Below are 17,358 nucleotides of genomic sequence, written 5' to 3' on the forward strand. Positions count from 1 at the left end.
TTAGTGTCCTTATAAGAAGAAGAAACTAGACATACTGAGTTAAGTAAGTCAGACAAAGAAGGAGAAATTTTGTATGACATCCCTTATATGTAGAATCTGAAAAGAAATGATACAAATAAACTTACTTGCAAAACAGAAAGAGACTCACAGAGTTAGAGAACCAACTTATGGTGGCCCCAGGGGAAGGACGGGGGAAGGGATAGTTAGGGACTTTGGGATGGACGTGTACTCTGCTATATTTAAAATGAATAACCAACAAGGACCGACTGTACAGCACAGGGAACTCTGCTCAATGTTATGTGGCAGCCTGGATGGGAGGGGAGTTTGGGGGAGAATGGATACACGCATATGTATGACTGAGTCCCTTCATGGTTTACCTGAAACTATCACAAAATTGTTAATTGGCTATACCCCAATACAAAATAAAAAGAAAGAAGACTTTTTAAAGAAAAAGTCCTTTTCTTTTTAAAGAAAGGGGACTGTATCTATCTCTCTCTGTCTCCTCCCTCTCTCCTTTGTTGTTGTTCAGTTGCTAAGTCACGTTCAACTTTTTGTGACCCTGTGGACTGTAACATGCCAGGCTTCCCTGTCCTTCACCATCTCCCAGAATTTGCTCAGATTCATGTCCACTGAGTCAGTGATGCCATCCAACAATCTCATCCTCTGCCGCCCCCTTCTCCTTTTGCCTTCAATCTTTCCCAGCATCAGGGCCTTTTCCTCCGCTATGTGAGGACAAAGACAGAAAATGTTCATCTACAAACCAGGAAGAAAGCCCTCACAGAATCCAACCATGCTGGCGCTCTGATCTCAGACTTTTGGCCTCCAAAACAAATTTCTATGTTTAAAACATCCAGCCTAAGACATTTTTATTCTAGCAACCCAAAACTGACTTCAACTTAACTGATACATCTGGCCTCCTGTAATGTGTTCATTGCTTGATGCCCAAGGCACACTGCTCTGTCTTGGCTATGAGCCTTTGAATTTCTTTGAACTCCCAGGAATTTCTGCTCCAACAGGCTGAGTTCTGCTCTGAGTTTTGGTGCCTTGAGTTAATTCCCAAACCTGTTTATAGCAGTTACCCTTGCCAATGGACTCATGTGATTTAATGAAAGCTTATGAAAACTGATGAAATGCAGAAAGGAAAAAGAAAGATATCTCTAAAATCAAAGTTACATGGAAAAGACAAGAATTCCCTGGCAGTTCAGTGGTTAAGACGAAAAGCTTTCACTGCCGAGGGCCTGGGTTCAATTCCTGGTCTGGGAACTAAGATCCTGCAAACCGCAGAGCACAACCAAAAAAAAAAAAAAAAAAGAGAGAGAGAGAGAGATGGAAAAGACTTAATATAAAGGAAAGCAATTTAAAAAAAAATCAGGGACTTCCCTGGCAGTCAAGGGGTTAAGACTCTGTGCTTCCAATGCAGGGGATGCGGGTTCAATCCCTGGTCAGGGAACTAAGATCCCACATGCCACGCAGCAAGGCCAAAGAATAAATAAAAATATTTTTTTTAAAAAATCACTGTCAAATTAGGCATGGGCAAGATAACTATAGGGCTTCCCAGGTGGCGCTAGTAGTAAAGAACTCATCCGCCAATGCAGGCGACATAAGAGAGGCGGGTTCCATCCCTGAGTCTGGGAGATCCCCTAGAGAAGGGCATGGCAACCCACTCCAGCATTCTTGCCTGGAGAATCCCATGGACAGAGACTAGCGGGCCACAGTCCATCCGATTGAAACAAGTCAGACACAACTGAAGCACACACAAACGCAAGATAACTGTGCCAGAACAGGACGCCAAAAGTATGGAACTCGAGGATTCTGTGCTCGGATTTCTTCTAAATGTCTTTGATTTTTCTGCTCTGCTTTATGTAAACAAAAACTACAAATCGTCAGTGATGTAATACGGGTGTGGCTTAGGCAGAAAGACATGTCTTACCAATAGCCTCATCCATCAAAACATTGGCAGCCAAATGTACATTTTTACATAAATACATTCTAAGTTATAATTAATTCAAGATATGTAAGCTGCATGTTTTTTTATGATTCTCCTCTTTACTGACTTTCTGTTTGAGCCAACCTCAATCATACCAGTAAGAAGGTTCCTACAGATTTATTATCACCAAAATCATCAACATTATTATAATCAAATTGATGAGGTAGCTACTGCTGGTATCTTCTTTTTGCAACTGAGAAAATGGCTCAATAGACTTGTTCAAGTTCATTTAGCAGGTATTAGGGGGTGACTTACCCAAGGCCACTTAGCAGATAAGGTTGGGTATTTGAGCCTAAGTTTGATGCCAAAGCCCACATCTTACTTTCAGTGCCCCATGAGGTGGCCAGTTCACACCCCCAGACCACAGCCTAGAAACCTAGATATTAATCAGTCTCTAAACCCTACCCTTGCCCACCACCCGCCTCCTAGCATCTGACCTTAGGGCCTGGACGTCCTGGGTAACCTGGGAGACCCGGCACTCCAAGCTTGCCCTGCAGAAAAATTGTAGGGAAAAAGTCAGAGGTTGCAATTTTGGGGGTCAGTAGGGGAAGGGCAGAATGGCTGGGGCATGGTGGCAGAGGAAGGAGGGTGGGATCCAGGGAAACATGGGTTCAATTCCCGGTCCCTGCCTGCTAGGGGCATGTCCTTGGACAGCTCATTCAACCATTCCAAATCTCAGTTTACTTGTCTGTAGAATGGGGATAAAAAATATCTATTGCCTGTAGTGGTTACAGGGATATAAATAAGATAGTGTGGATGGCATTGCTCTATCATCCTGAGCTGCAGAAGTGAAGAAGTGGAGAGCTTCCTAAAGTTGGAGATAAAAGAACAGAAGGCTGAAGGCAAAGGGCCAGGGAACACCTTGATTGCAGGAAGCTGGGGAAAGACTAGAGGGGGGTGGCCAGGTCCACTCACCTTCTCCCCAGCTGAGCCTGGGGGCCCCTCCTCACCAGCCAGCCCTTCCTGCCCCTTTAGCCCTTCAGGACCATCCTCTCCCCGAGGACCTGGGGGTCCGGGTTGCCCCTGGAACAGAAAGGAAAAACCCTGATATCAGTCCTTCTTTGTCACCCCTGCCCCCTGTCTTTGCCCCAGTTCACCTCCTCCCTGTTTTTTCCCAAGTCCCCCAGATTCACCAGACCGCTCCTCTGGAGATCATCTTACCCGATCTCCTTTAAGCCCCGCATCACCCTTGAAGCCTGGGAAACCATCCTCTCCCTGGGTGGAAGACAGTACAGAGATCAGGAGTCAAGGCTTTCACGAAGGGGCAGAGTCAGAGCCCCATTATTAGGGTTCCCCTCTCCCAAGGAATCCCCTTCTTTCTCACCCTCTCTCCTTTCTCCCCCTGGAGGCCCCGGTTGCCAGAGGTACCCTGAAAAGAAAGAAGCTTTCAGTCCCCACGCTGCCCCTACTTAAGAAGGGCCCTGAACTCAGTCCTCTGCCTGAAACAGCCAGGACAATCCCAAAAGGATGCAGGACTAGAGGAAGGGGGTAGGGAGCAGCCCCAGAGAAAATTATCTTGCCCCAACGTCTACTAGTATGGTGTGCATGAGGTTGCATTTCCCCCGCCCCTTCTCACTGGCAGCCTCCCAAGGTCATCTGTGTGGGGGTGTGAAGGGAAGGCCAAATTTCCAAGTAATTGATTTCCATCTCCTAGGGACACTGTGTCCACAGTTCCTTCTGGCAGGAGAGAAAGGATGAACATTCCAGAACCCAGCTTCATTCTAAAGGCGAAGGAATGTTTCCCATTGTGCTGGATACAGTGCGACTCTGTGCCTGGCAACAAGGGGAGTCTGTGCTTGGCTACAGTGAGACTGCTCAATGCAAGCCCAGATGCTGCTCACACCGAGTTCTTGGCTTGGGCCATATGAAAAGCTGCACTTGGCTACAGCCTAACTGAGCTCTGTGAGTTAAATGAAATTGTACTTGGATACACTATAACTGTGTTTTAACAATAGCATGACTGTTTCCAGCCACAGGGAGACACACTATAATGGAATTCAGTGACTACAATGAAGTTATACTTGGGTACAATGTAACTATGTGTTTTGACAATATCAGGACTGTCTCTAGCCACGGGGCAATTCATTGACCACAGTGTAACCGAATTTGACCGCAATTGTTTTCTGACCATGGCTATCATGTAACTAGACTCAGCCGAAACATAGCCTTCAACTCTGTGTGGAAAACCATGCCTGACTTTCAATGGAACTCTGCTTGGACACCCACAGGACTTCATGGCCAGCTACAACATAACTACACCTCCTCGGTTATAAGGTAACTAAGCTTGTCGATAATGCAAAAATGTGAGGAGCTGGCTTTTGGCTACAACCAAACTCTGTTCTTAGACTACAGGTAATGGATACCTATACTTGGCTACAAGGTAACTGGACTTAGCTACCACACAGATTTTAATGACAATGTCCCTACAGCTGGTCAACAGTGAATCTCTATTCAGTACAGCTCGCATTTCTAGGCTTGTAGATTGTATGGCTCTTGGCTTGAGTTTTTGTTGCTTTTGTTTGTTTTAATTAATTTATTTTTAATTGAAGGATACATGCTTTACAATGTTGTGTTGGTTTCTGCCATTGAATCAGCCATGGGTATACAAATGTCCCCTCCCTCTTAAACTTCCCTCCCACCTCCCACCCCTTGCCACCCATCTAGGTTGTCACAGAGCACTGATTTAAGCTCTCTGCATCAAACAGCACATTCCCACTGGCTATCTACTTGAGCTTTTAAAACAACCCTCTGCTTGATTATAATGTGTTGACCTGGGGATGTGATCTGTGCACTTAACAGTGAAATGGGTTCAGCTGGTTGTCCTCAACTGCAAGGTGACAACTATCTGTAATGTTACCCTTTGGCAGTTCAGCTTCAAAGTAGCACACACCCTACTTCACAGGGTTGGTCCCACCGCACCTTGCTTGGCAGGCTGATTCCTCTCTCACACGCTTGTACAAGTGTCTGATGGAGCTGGCTTCCCAACGCCAGTGCTGATGAATCAACCCTAACTGCAGGCCCCAAGCTCACTTACCTTCACACCCCGAGGTCCAGGATAGCCCGGAGGGCCTGCTGACCCTGCTGGACCCTGAGATGGAGATAAGATCAGTGTCAACCTGTTCTTCCCCCTCCATGTTCCCAGCGCCCTCATCCCTTTTCTCATGAGACTCCTGGCCCTGCCTGCCAACCCCCACCCCCAAATCAGCCCCTCTTCAGGTCACTTACCTGGGCCCCTTTCTCTCCTGTTGGGCCCTCATGACCTGGGTGACCCTGGGAGAAAGACGTTCTGCGTTGTCAAAGACCTGATTTGCCATCCAAACTCCCAAGCCTCCCCCTTCTCCTTCCTCTTTCTCCCAGAATCTAGTTCTCACCGGAGGGCCTTCAGATCCTGGGATGCCTGGAATTCCTGGGTTTCCAGGGGGACCCTGAAAGAAGATGAAAAATAGGGAGAGATATAGGGTCTCAGAGCCTGGCATTCCACCAGGAACATCCCTACTCAGACATGCAGCTACCTCAAGGTTAGAGAAAAAGCAGACCCTACTGGTCAAGCAATCTATTCTCAGCAATTCCAAACTTGTTGCATGACCCTGGACAAGCTGCCTCCCCTCTCTGTGCCTCAGAAAGCCTCTGCTTCTGGGAGAATTCAGGCAAGGGGTATAAAACAGTGTGAGAGACATGCTGGGATGGGGGACTTCTTCCTTAGAAGCTGCTTCAACCCATAGTTCCACAAAAGAGGGGTGGGTCTACACAGGCATGTGGTGACCCCTCTATGTTGTGCAAACAGTTGATGAATCCAGAGAGGGGATCCTGGCCCAGCTAAGCCAGTCAGACTCTCTGCTGAAATTTTGGGGGAAGCGACACCTTGCCTCATAGAAACTATGATCAGATGGGTTTGGGTAAAGAAACTGTAAGATCCTAAGGAGCCGGGGACTGAAATAGTGACAGAGCAGCACAAGATTGTGTAGAAATAGAAGCTGCAGTAAGAACAGACTCAGATGGTAAAGAATCCACCAGGAACGCGTGAGACATGGGTTCGATCTCTGGGTTGGGAAGGTCCCCTGGAGAAGAGAATGGCAAGCCACTCCAGTATTCTTGCCTGGAGAATCTTGTGGCCAGAGGCACCTAGTGGGCTACAGTCCACGGGGTCAGAAAGAATCAGACATGACTGAGCGACTAACATTTTCACTTTTTCAAGATGTATATAGAAACAATCCTGTCTTCCAGGGGAGATGGAAACAGATGTGCAGAAGAACAAAGATGACACTGCAAGACCCCAGAGAAAGGGATTTCTTGGCCCATGAATCTTGGTAATACTTTCTGGCGTCTGAGAGATTCCCCCGTGTTTGATAATATCCCCTTGTACTCTAAACTTTGTGAAGGTCTTTTTCTCACAATCAGCCCTTCTCCAACAAGAACACTTGGTTACTCTGAGCTTGTTTAGGGAATGTTGCAATTGATCATTATCCATGGCCCCTTACAAAAGGAGCCCAATGGGAAGTTTTTCCTGCAGGCAGAGTTGAAGGAAAAAGACAGGATGGGGGAGGAAGGCTGTCACTCACCTTCTCCCCAGGAGTGCCGATGGGTCCCTGGGGGCCGGGGATTCCCTGGAGATATTTTAAAAGAGAGACGGGGAAAGCATTAGAAAGAGACAGTGGGTACAGAAGTCGGAGAAGCTAGGAATGGTCTATGATATTCATGGACCACCACCACCACCCCCTTATTGGAAAAATAGCTCAAACCTGGGACCCAGGATTTCCCTGCTGTCCTGGGGGGCCTGGTTCTCCTGGAGGACCCTGGAGAGAAAGTGAGGATTCTGTGAAGCTGGAAGGGTTGTGGTGTTGAGGTGTCAGTGAAGTTGAAATGAGAGAAGGGGTCATGGGAGTGGCCAAGGATACGGGAGGTCATAGGGTCAGAGTGTCTGAAAGCATTAGGGGGACTTCCCTGGAGGTACAGTGGATGGGAACCCACCAACCAATGCAGGGGGGGCATGGGTTCAATCCCTGGTCCAGGAGGATTCCACGTACCGTGGGGCAACTGAGTCCATGCACCACAAATACTAAGCCTGAACTATAGGGCCCACGAGCTGCCAACTACTGAAGCCCGTGTGTCTAGAGCCTGTGCTTCACAACAGGAGAAGCCACCGCAATGAGAAGCCCGCACACCACAGTGAAGAGTAGCCCCAGCTTGCCACATCTAGAGAAAGCCTATGTCCAGCAATGAAAACCCAGCACAGACAAAAATTTAGTTAATTCATTAATTTAAAAGAAAGCATCAGGTGGGGCTTCCCTGGCGGCTCAGTGGTAAAGAATCCACCTGCCAATGCAGGAGACACAGGTTGGATCCCTGATCTGGGAAGATCCCACATGGCAAGGAGCATCTAAGCCCACGCACCACGGCTATAGAGCCTGCGCTCTAAGAGCCCGGGAGCCGTAACTACGGAGTCCACGTGCTGCACCTACTGCAGCCTATGCGCCTGGAGCCCGTCCGTGCTCTGCAACAAGACAAGCCACCTCAATGAGAAGTCTGTGCACCGCAAGTAGAGAGTAACCCCCACTTGCCGCAACTAGAAAAAAGCCCATGCAGCAACAAAGACTGAGTGCAGCCAAAAATCAAGAAAGAAAGAAAGCAGCAGGTGTTGGAACACATACCACATTTCCTTTGGCACCTGGAGCACCATCACTTCCAATCACGCCCTGGGGGAGGAGAGGGTGTGAGACCAGGGCAGGCACACGTGGTCTCAGCCTGCATCTCAGCCTGCGTCTGAGACGCTGAGAGGCTCAGGGGGAACGGTGAGTGGGCAGAGAAGCCAGGCAGCAAGGAATGGACATGCAGAGGAGATAAAGGTGAGGCAAGGACAAGCAGGGATGTAGAAAGACAGAGACATTCTCACCGGACGTCCCAGGGGTCCGGGGGAGCCTCTAGGGCCAATCAGTCCTCGGGGGCCCTGCAAGGAAGCGGGAACTAATGTCAATCCAGCATCCCTGTTCTGAGGCCAGAGGAGGCCTGCCTCCCTCCTCTGTGTCAGACAAGCAGTCCAGGGGTCCCTCATACTCACCGGCTCCCCCGCCTGGCCAGTGGGCCCCGGAGGTCCCTCTGCTCCCTGTGGGAAAACGGCATCACTTGGGGAGGCAGGGGTATAACCTTCAGAGAATCACCTTCCCTCATCTGGGCAGCCCCTTCCAGGGCATCTCAGAGTTAGAACTTGCGGCAGAGTCCACCCAACTGGGTGTACGTGATTTGAAATTCAGGCCCGTGACCCCAGTCCTGGACCTGCAGTCCTGGGCCTCATCTCTGAACTCTAGTTGTTGTTTAGTCTCTAAGTCAAGTCTGACTCTTTTGTGACCCCACAGTCTCCAGGCTCCTCTGTCCCTGGGATTTCCCAGGCAAGAATATTGGAGTGGGTTGCCATTTCCTCCTCCAGGGGATGTTCCCGACCCAGGATGGAACCCAGTCTTCTGCATTGGCAGGTGGATTCTTTACCGCTGAGCCGTAGGGGAAGCCCAGTAACTCTAGTACTAACCCCCAACTCTCCATCTGTCTTTTTGAGGCCCTAATGGGACCTCCTGACTCTCCAGTGCAGATCTTCACCCCTCCCCCAGTCTCCTGAATGCTCTATTTCCCTCATTTTGGCTTTCTGGCTTCCAAACCCCCTAACTTGCTTCCAAACTTACCTTCTGCCCATCCTCTCCCGGGGGACCAGGTTTCCCCACATAACCAAAGTCACCCTGCAGTGGGGAACACAGAGGGCCATTCAGAGTCAAAAGATGAGGGTAGAGACCAGTCCCCAAGGAAGGGAGATGGAGTGTGAGGGGGGAGCACTCAGACACAGGGATGGAGGCTCTGATATTGAGGGTGAGTATGGGGCGGGGGGTGGGCTTGGATGTGGGGAGGGGCCTCACACACACTCACCCTTTGGCCCTTCTCACCAGGCAGCCCTGGCAGGCCATCAAAGCCCCGATCGCCCTGCACAGAGAGACACCATCTGAGCCTTGAATCCTCTACCCCGACAGTCCCTCCAAGTCCCAGTCCTGACCACATCACCTACCTTAGGTCCTGTGGCGCCTGGGAGGCCCCGAGCCCCCTCTGCTCCAGGGCGGCCCTGTGGGGGAGGTGACAGGGTCAAGATGTCTACTGCCATGTACGGAGTACCTTCCTCATGCAGTCCTTTGTGCTGGGGTTTCTCTCTGTACTAACTGAACCTCTCAAGTATATCTCACACACATCCATTAGTCTTTATCCCTAGTGCCCTTTCTCTAGTCCAAGTTACCAGCATCACCAAAATGAAGAACCCTCATCTTCAGGGAATTCCCTGGCAGTCCAGTGGTTGGGGCTCCATGCTTCCACTGCAGGGGCAAGGGTTCCATCTCTGACTGGGGAACTAAGATCCCAAATACCGCATGGCCAAAAAATAAAATGTTTAAAAAAAAAAAAAAAAAAGAATTCCTTTTTGGTCCAGTGGTTGAGAATTGATCCCGGGTCCAGGAAGATCCAACATGCCACAGTGCAACTAAGCCTGTGTACCAGAACTACCGAGCCTGAGCTCTAGAGCCCATGAGCTACAACCACTGAAGCCCGTGGGCCCGAGAGCCTGTGCTCCACAATGAGAGACGCCACCACAACGAGAAGCTTGTGCACCACAACTAGAGAGTAGCTCAAGCTCATTGCAATTGGAGAAAGCCCTCCACAGCAACGAAGACCCAGTGGAGTCAGAAAAATTACTAATAATTAATGTTTTAAAAAGAGAAGAAAGAGTATATTTAAAAAAAAAAAAAAAAAAACTCTCATCTTCAGTCTCCATTATTCTTCTTGCTGTATGTTCCCCATGAAACGTTAATACTGTCTGGGATTATCATTTCCCCCAATGGGCCAGTCTTGCCTTTTGCACGTGCTGTTCCTTTGCTTGGAATGCCCTTCCTCTCCTGTTTCCCTGGTTATACCTCAAATCTCAGCTCAAGCATCATTCCTCAGCTGGTCCTCCCTGACTTTGTGACCTGACCAGCTTCCTGTCACCCTTGATGGCAACGGCAGTCCATAATCCTCAGTGGACCGCCATTGCCTGTCCTCAGTGTTTTGATCCCAACAATGACACCAGCAGACCGTGAGCACAGAGCCGAGGCTCATGTTGGGTGCTGAGAGATGGCTAAGGGATGACCTGAAGACCTACGAATCACTCACCATCTTTCCCTCTCGGCCAGGGGGTCCATGAGGTCCCTGAAGCCCTCGGGGACCCTAGAAGAGAAAGAGAAGGAGGCAGAAAAAGAATAACAAAGAGTCAGGGCTTAGTTTAAGTCATTCCCTGCTGTGTTCAGTCACTGACTCTTTGTGACCCCATGGACTGCAGCACACCAGGCTTCCTTGTCCTTCTGAATTTTATTCAAACTCATGTCCATCAAGTTTGTGATGCTATCCAACCATCTTATCCTCTGTTGCCCCTTTCTCCTCCTGCCTTCAATCTTTCCCAACATCAGTATCTTTCCTAATGAGCTGGCTCTTCGAATTAGGTGGTTATTGGAGCTTCAGCTTCAGGATCAGTCCTTCGAACAAATATTCAGGGTTGATTTCCTTTAGGATTGACTAGTTTGATCTCCTTGCTTTCCAAGGGATTCTCCAGCCCCACAATTTCAAACATCAAAAAGGCAGTAATTCCAAGTGTATCACAGCCCTTTTGCCATTTTCCCCAACTGGCACTTTATCCTATAGCCGCGGGAGAAGACCCTTCCCATCCACCCTGCCCCTCACCCCACCAATCTCACCTGTGGCCCCATTTCCCCCATCTCTCCTTTCAGACCTGGATACCCAGGGAGACCCTTGGAGGAAGAAAGATAGGGTGATGTACTTAGAGGGAGTTTGAGTTAGAGTCATCTCCACAGGTGTGTCCCCTCTTCCATGCAGCCTCCTTACTCACCACGGGGCCTGGGCGTCCAGTGAGCCCCACCGGGCCAGGAGGGCCTTTCATAGACAGCTGGAGAGACAGAAGGGAACAGAGCCTCAGGTCTTCCACACCCCCACAAAATCATCATCAAGAGTTAAATATCCACCTTCTCCTGACTGTTCACTGTCTCCCATCTTTGTCATTCTCCCAATGCCCTCCCATTACCTCCTGACATGCGTGCTCAGCAGCATTCTACTTCATGGACAGTAGCCTGCCAGGCTCCTCTGTCCATGGAATTCTCCAGGCAAGAATACCTGAGTGGATTGCAATTCCCCTCTCCAAGGGATCTTTCTGACCCAGGGATCAAACCCACATCTCCCGAATTACAGGCAGATTCTTTACCGCTGAGCCAACGGGGAAGCCCCGCCCCCCAACAGTCCCTGGATTATCCTCCCCTCACCTGAGCCTGTTGCAGGACAGCCTGAGCCTGGGCTTGCTGGAAGGATACTGGGGGTCCTTTGTGAGAGCCTCTTGCAAACTGGAACTACAGGGCAACTAGTAGTGAGGGTAACTTCTACAAGAGGTCCCCACGTCCTGGGTCAGGACTCCACTCCCCAAGGCTGTGCCAGCCTGTCTCCCTCTTACCGGTATCATGATCACAGTGCCTGGGAGACCCCGGATCCCATCAATACCAGGGATGCCTGGGAGGCCAGCAGGGCCCTGAGAGAGGAAGAGAGACACAGAGGGATGGAGATAGAGAGATGGAGCAAAAGATAGGGGAAGGAGGGGACAGAGAGAAATAGAGCAGAAGAGAGGCAGAGAGACAGAGGTGCAGGCAGAGAGATGGAGAGAGAGGCAGGGAGAGAAGACACAGAAGACAAGACAAACAAAAATGGAAGGAGGGAGGGAGAGTGATGAAAAGTGAAAGAGAGAGAAACAGGAAGGAGACAGGTGAAAGAGAGATGAGGAAACAGATACAGAGAGAAAGAGATGGAAAACACTCAAAGATAGAGTCAGAAGGAGAAAAGCAGGGGACAGCCCCACCCCCAGGATGGAAGAGGAGCCAGATGGCAATTCACAAATGGGGAGAAAGATGAGCAGGAGGGGTCAGGGCCAGCCCCAAGGTGATGTCCCTAGCCCCAGCCATGCTCCCAGCTTCAGCTCCACAGCTTGAAATCTCCCTTCCCCTGAAGGTTACATGCCAGAAAGACTCTCTTACCGGTAGACCACGGTCTCCAGGGAATCCTGGGGGACCAGGAGGGCCTGAGGGGCCAACCACCCCCTGTTGTGGACAGAGGAACAGAGGTCATGAGAAGTGCAAAGTCTGAGCCAAGGAGACTTGCAGCCCACCACTGACCTCGGCCCCGTGTTGACCTTCCTACCCCATCGCTGAGCCACTCCTGGCCCCTCAATGCTATGCTGATCCATATATAGCTCCAACTTTACCTCTCAATCCCTTTTTTTATTCATCTTTTCAGCCTCAAATATTAACAGCCTTTGAACCATCTGGCAACATTACACTCCGACTCCCCACCCTGGGAGATCAAACACCCCAACTGGAAGTAAAAGACAGTAAGAGGGGAATGCAGTCATGACTCACGCGGGGTCCCGGGGCTCCTGGGGGTCCTTCAAACTGCTGTCCCTGGGGGAGAAAGGAGTGTGACCCCCATTCTTGCCCATACCCCTGCAACTCTGCCAGCCCCAGACCCCTTACCTGTTCGACCACGGCCGGTTCTCCTTTTTCTCCTTTTTCTCCTTTTTCTCCAGCACCCTGGGTCAGGGGGTGGAAAGAAAAGAGATGAGCCTGGAACTCAGACACAGGACTCTCAGCTAACTGACTTCACACCTAACACACACACATACACACATGCATGCATCCATGCATGCGTCCATGCATGCAGAGTCCATTCTCTGAGCTGCCTCTGTTGTTCTTTCTTCAACCAATATGTTTCAAGCAGCTCAGTTTCCAGTTTTGAGCTGACCGTGCTGCAGCAAGGTGAAGACCATGAACTCTGGGGCATGCTGTGGGATCTTAATCCTGGAACTGCCCCTCACTTATTCAACTTATTTAACTTGTGCAGACTTATTCAACTCCTGCAGACTCACCTGCAAAGTTCATGGGTCAAAGCCTACTCTATACATCCCACGGGAGGATGAAGAAGTTAAAACAATGCTTAGAACATCACAAGCACTCAGGGTAAGATGGTTAGGATTATTCACCTTCTTCCCTGTCCAACATCAAGGCTAAAACCGAGATGCCTTCCCTATCTGCAGTATTTTTCTAGACAATCTCCTCCAATCCCTGGACTATAGATAGAATCTCTCTGCTAGTGAGTTCTAAGTCTTTATCTCCAGTCTAGACCACCCCTTGAGCTCCAGAATTTTCTAACCAATCACTTGCACTGACAACTGAACAAGGATTGCCAATTTGTCATTGTTGTTCTTTAGTCGCTCAGTCAAGTATGACTCTCTGGGATCCCATGGACCGTAGCTCCCACCAGGCTCCTCTGTCCATGGGATTTTCCAGGCAAGAATATGGGAGAGGGTTGCCATTTCCTTCTCCAGGGGATCTTCCCAATCCAGTGATCAAATCAGTGTCTCCTGCACTGGCAGGAGGGTTCTTTACCACTGAGCCACTGAGTGGTTCTTTACCACTGAGCCTGGCAAGACTGGTTGCCAATTTAGCACGTCCAAAATAAGATCATTGACACTTTCCACCTGCTCCTCCTTCAGGCTTCCCCATCTTACTCAGTGGGGCCACCATGCATCTACCCAGTCATCTTAGCATCTTTCTTCACCTTCAGCAGCAAGAGCAAAATTGGGCATGGTTCAAATCAGTCCACTTGTCTCTATCCACCCCCCCTGCCCCCCGCCACGACCACCACTCTCATCCAGGTTACCACTTCCTATTCTGTATGTGTGTGTGTATTAATCACTCAGACATGTCCTACTCTTTGCGATTCCGTGGACTGTAGCGGGCCAGGCTCTTCTCTCCATGGGATTCTCCTTTTGCATAGACCGCTAGTTTCCCTGCTGCCCTTCTGGCTCCCCCTACAGTCCATAGGCTATTCAGCACCAGAGAGAGCTTTGAAAACTCATGTTCCCTCTCCAGGGGCTTCTTATCATGCCTAGACTAAAAGCCAAATGAATCACCCTACCCACAGAGCCATTCATTAGCACAATGCCTGTCACATTAGCACAGTATCTGTAGATAAATATTTGTCAACTGCACTGGGGTGGTGGGAAGGCATTCTAGGCAAGATCAAAGAAAACCAAAAAGAGAATGTGGCCATGTGTGACTCCCGGAAGGAGTCCCTGCACCTAAGCCACCCCGACTCACAGGAAAGATCTGGAACTCAGTATCCCATGACTGTTCTGCTGCCCGGAAGTGGGGGCCCATGGGGGGACCACCTTCTTCATCTTCTCTGGCTAACTCAGTCTCCAGGGTCTCCAGTTCAGTTTCATTGTCAGGGTCCAGGGCCTCCTGAGGACATTGGAACAGACCAAAGTTTGCCCCTGACCTCTTCATTGTCTGCCGCCACCACCACCCCAGGACCTTCCCTTCCAGCCCCGTCCACTTCCCACCAACCTCTAGGATGGTGACATTGCTACCAAAGGTCACAGCTGTGGTGATGACCATAGGCATGGGAGTTGGAGACAGAGTTGGTTCTGGTGACTCTGTCTTGGGGATGTCAGTGGAGGTCTGGAGGAAGGACAGAGAGAGTATCGGGTCTGGGGCCAGGACAATCAAGGTGGAAGGGAGGGTACTTCCCTCGTGGTCCAGTGGCTGAGATTCTGCACTCACAATGCAGGGGGCCCAGATTCAATCCCTGCTCAGAGAACTAGACCCCACATGCTGCAACTAAGAAAGATCCCATGTGCCCCAGCTAGGACAGCGAAAGTGTTAGTCACTCAACTGTGTCCGACTCTTTGCGATCCCATGGACTGCAGCCCATCGGGCTCCCCTGTCCATGGGATTCTCCAGGCAAGAACACTGGAGTGGGTTGACATTTCCTTCTCCAGGGGAACTTTCCAACCCAGGGATCAAACCCGGGTCTCCCACATTCTGGGCATATTCTTTACCATCTGAGCCATCAGGGAAGCCTAAGACAAGGCACGTGAACAAATAAATAAATAATTTTTAAGGTGAAAAGGGAAGATACTTTAAAAAAAGAAAGGCAAAAGAGAGGTGAAGGAAGAGACAGACCCTGTCTCCCAGAGCACTCAGTCCAGGGAGGGGGATAGAGGTGGGTTCTCAGAAAACATCAGAGGTGTATGGGGCACCCGCAGGCCTGTGGAGGCCAAGGTGTGCTGGCTGGATGAGGACAGCCAGCAGGGGGAGCCCTCGTATGTGGAGGACAGACGGGGCTGGCCGAAGCCCAGTGGTCAAGGTCAATGTCCAGCACTCAGGGCCAGACTCCCGGAAGCCTTGCCCATGTGTCTGCTCCCAAGGCAGAGCTCAGCGGTCAGCCAGCCAGGCTGCAGTCAGAGGGGGAGTTCGAGCTCCTGCTGGCCCAGACAGCTGCAAAGGAACTGGGTCAGGGTGCAAAGCGGGTGGTGGCGGCCCAGGTGAAGGGCTGATGCTGAGGAAGGTAGAATAGTCCTGGCATCTCTGTTCTAGGCTGAAGTGCTAACCTCTTTCTCCACACTGATGCTGAGAACAGATGTAATGCCATCGGTGACCCTACAATCAAGGACCCCAACAAAGGGCACCCACCAGGGACACCTACACAGTGGCCCTGCCAACTGATGACCACCATCGATGGCCCCCAATTATTCCCACAGTCGTGACCCATTGCATGCATGCATGCTAAGTCGCTTCAGTCGTATCCGACTCTTTCTGACCCCATGGAGCCTGCCAGGCTCCCCTGTCCATGGGGTCCTCCAAGCAAGAATACTGGAGCAGGTTGGCATTTCTTCCTCCAGGGGATCTTCCCAACCCAGGGATCAAATTTGCGTCTCCTGCATTGGTAGGTGGGTTCTTTACCACTAGCTCCATTTGGGAAGCCCAATTTAGTGACCCTCCAATTAATAATCTGTGATCAGTGACCCCCATTAAGAATCCTAATCAATGACTAACCAAAACACCTCCTAATAATCTGTATCATTGATCTTCCACCAGGTATTCCTATAACCAGTCACCCATCACTGGCCCCCCAATTAATGACGTCCATCAATGACCCCAACCAGTTACTCTTTCAGTGTCCTCCCCAACCAATGACCAATGACAAGAAGTACTAACCAGTGACCCCCTAACCAATGAATCCTCCTAACCAGTGATCTTCCAACAACAAATACCCACAAGTGAACTCAACTAGTGCTCTCCAACCAATGACCCCCCCAGACAGTAATTTCATTAACCAATGACCCATCAATGACTTCCCAAATAATTACCCATCAGGGACTCCCAAATTAATTATGTCATCCATGATCCTCCAAAAATCACTCCCCAACTAGTGATTCTAACTGGTGACCCCACTAGTGCTTTCTAATCAATTATCTCCCACTGGTGACTTCCCCAATTAGTGATTCTCAGCAATGACACTCCCCCACCATTAGCTCTAAACTAGTGACACCAATAACACCAACAGTGGCCTCCATCAATGGCTTCCAAGAATGACCTCCAACTAGAACCCCCCAAACATCAACCTTAATAAATATCTCCTTACAGTAACCCATCTCAACCAGTAACCTCTATCAGGGAATCCAAATAGTGTGCCCCTAATTGCTATTGTTGCTGTTCAGTCATCAAGTCATGTCCAACACTTTGAAACCCCATGGATGTTAGAAGACCAGGCAACTCCATCCACCATTATATCCTGGAATTTGCTCAAATTCATGTCCATTGAGTCAGTGATGATATCTAACCATCTCATCCTCTGCCATCCCCTTCTCCTTTTGCTTTCAGTCAGTCTTTTCTACCATCAGGGTCTTTTCCAATGAGTCCCCCCAGTGAGTGACCCTTCATTGAATAACCCCAACCAGTTCAACACCAAACAACGATGCACCAACAAACCCATTGTTGAACCCAGCTAGTGGCTTTTCTTAAACAGTAGCCCTCACAAGAACCCTCTAATAATAATGTACTCACCTGGGTGTGCCCCCTCCCTCCAGCACCCCCACCCCCAGAACTGGAGGTTGGGAGGAAGACATGAGAGAGCTCCTAAGACAGGATCAACCTCCCCAACCGTGATTGGTCAGCTGAGGGAAGTCAAAAGTCAGGGACTGGGGACCAGAGAGGGGAACCCTGGATGAGGCACAAGGGATCAGTGGGGATCAGGGGCCAGAAGCAGGGCGGTCAAAGAGCAGACCCCTTACCTGGTTCTCCAGGGAGCCAGGAGGTGGACTCACAGCCAGAGTTTCCTTGTTCTTCTTCTTCCTGCCCTTTCCCTTACGACCTCGCCCTTTTTTCTTCCCTTTTCCTTTCCCCTTCCGCCTAGGGGGAGGGATTTCTGGCTCCCCCTGAGGGACCTGGGGAGAGGATTCCAATCAGATCCAG

General features: G+C 50.0%; 1 protein-coding gene across 2 annotated transcripts in view; it reads right to left on the reverse strand.

Annotated features, from left to right (window-relative positions):
* Positions 1–17,358, reverse strand: part of COL5A3 (collagen type V alpha 3 chain) — a 45,145-nt gene that overhangs the window by 21,008 nt on the left and 6,779 nt on the right. For both annotated transcript variants that reach the window (XM_065917736.1, XM_065917737.1), the window contains exons 6-31: positions 17,178–17,330; positions 14,449–14,562; positions 14,200–14,343; positions 12,574–12,630; positions 12,460–12,501; positions 12,079–12,141; positions 11,505–11,579; positions 11,320–11,403; positions 10,893–10,949; positions 10,741–10,794; positions 10,163–10,216; positions 9,033–9,086; positions 8,897–8,950; positions 8,659–8,712; positions 8,043–8,087; positions 7,878–7,931; positions 7,636–7,680; positions 6,727–6,780; positions 6,547–6,591; positions 5,359–5,412; positions 5,213–5,257; positions 5,022–5,075; positions 3,312–3,356; positions 3,149–3,202; positions 2,903–3,010; positions 2,425–2,478 (exon numbers count right to left, since the gene is read on the reverse strand). In XM_065917736.1, coding sequence (XP_065773808.1) covers positions 2,425–2,478; positions 2,903–3,010; positions 3,149–3,202; positions 3,312–3,356; positions 5,022–5,075; positions 5,213–5,257; positions 5,359–5,412; positions 6,547–6,591; positions 6,727–6,780; positions 7,636–7,680; positions 7,878–7,931; positions 8,043–8,087; positions 8,659–8,712; positions 8,897–8,950; positions 9,033–9,086; positions 10,163–10,216; positions 10,741–10,794; positions 10,893–10,949; positions 11,320–11,403; positions 11,505–11,579; positions 12,079–12,141; positions 12,460–12,501; positions 12,574–12,630; positions 14,200–14,343; positions 14,449–14,562; positions 17,178–17,330 — 1,716 coding nt within the window. The remainder of the gene's footprint in view (positions 1–2,424; positions 2,479–2,902; positions 3,011–3,148; positions 3,203–3,311; positions 3,357–5,021; positions 5,076–5,212; positions 5,258–5,358; positions 5,413–6,546; positions 6,592–6,726; positions 6,781–7,635; positions 7,681–7,877; positions 7,932–8,042; positions 8,088–8,658; positions 8,713–8,896; positions 8,951–9,032; positions 9,087–10,162; positions 10,217–10,740; positions 10,795–10,892; positions 10,950–11,319; positions 11,404–11,504; positions 11,580–12,078; positions 12,142–12,459; positions 12,502–12,573; positions 12,631–14,199; positions 14,344–14,448; positions 14,563–17,177; positions 17,331–17,358) is intronic.

The sequence above is a fragment of the Muntiacus reevesi genome, chromosome 1 (assembly GCF_963930625.1).
Source record: "Muntiacus reevesi chromosome 1, mMunRee1.1, whole genome shotgun sequence".
NCBI classification, from domain to species: domain Eukaryota; kingdom Metazoa; phylum Chordata; class Mammalia; order Artiodactyla; family Cervidae; genus Muntiacus; species Muntiacus reevesi.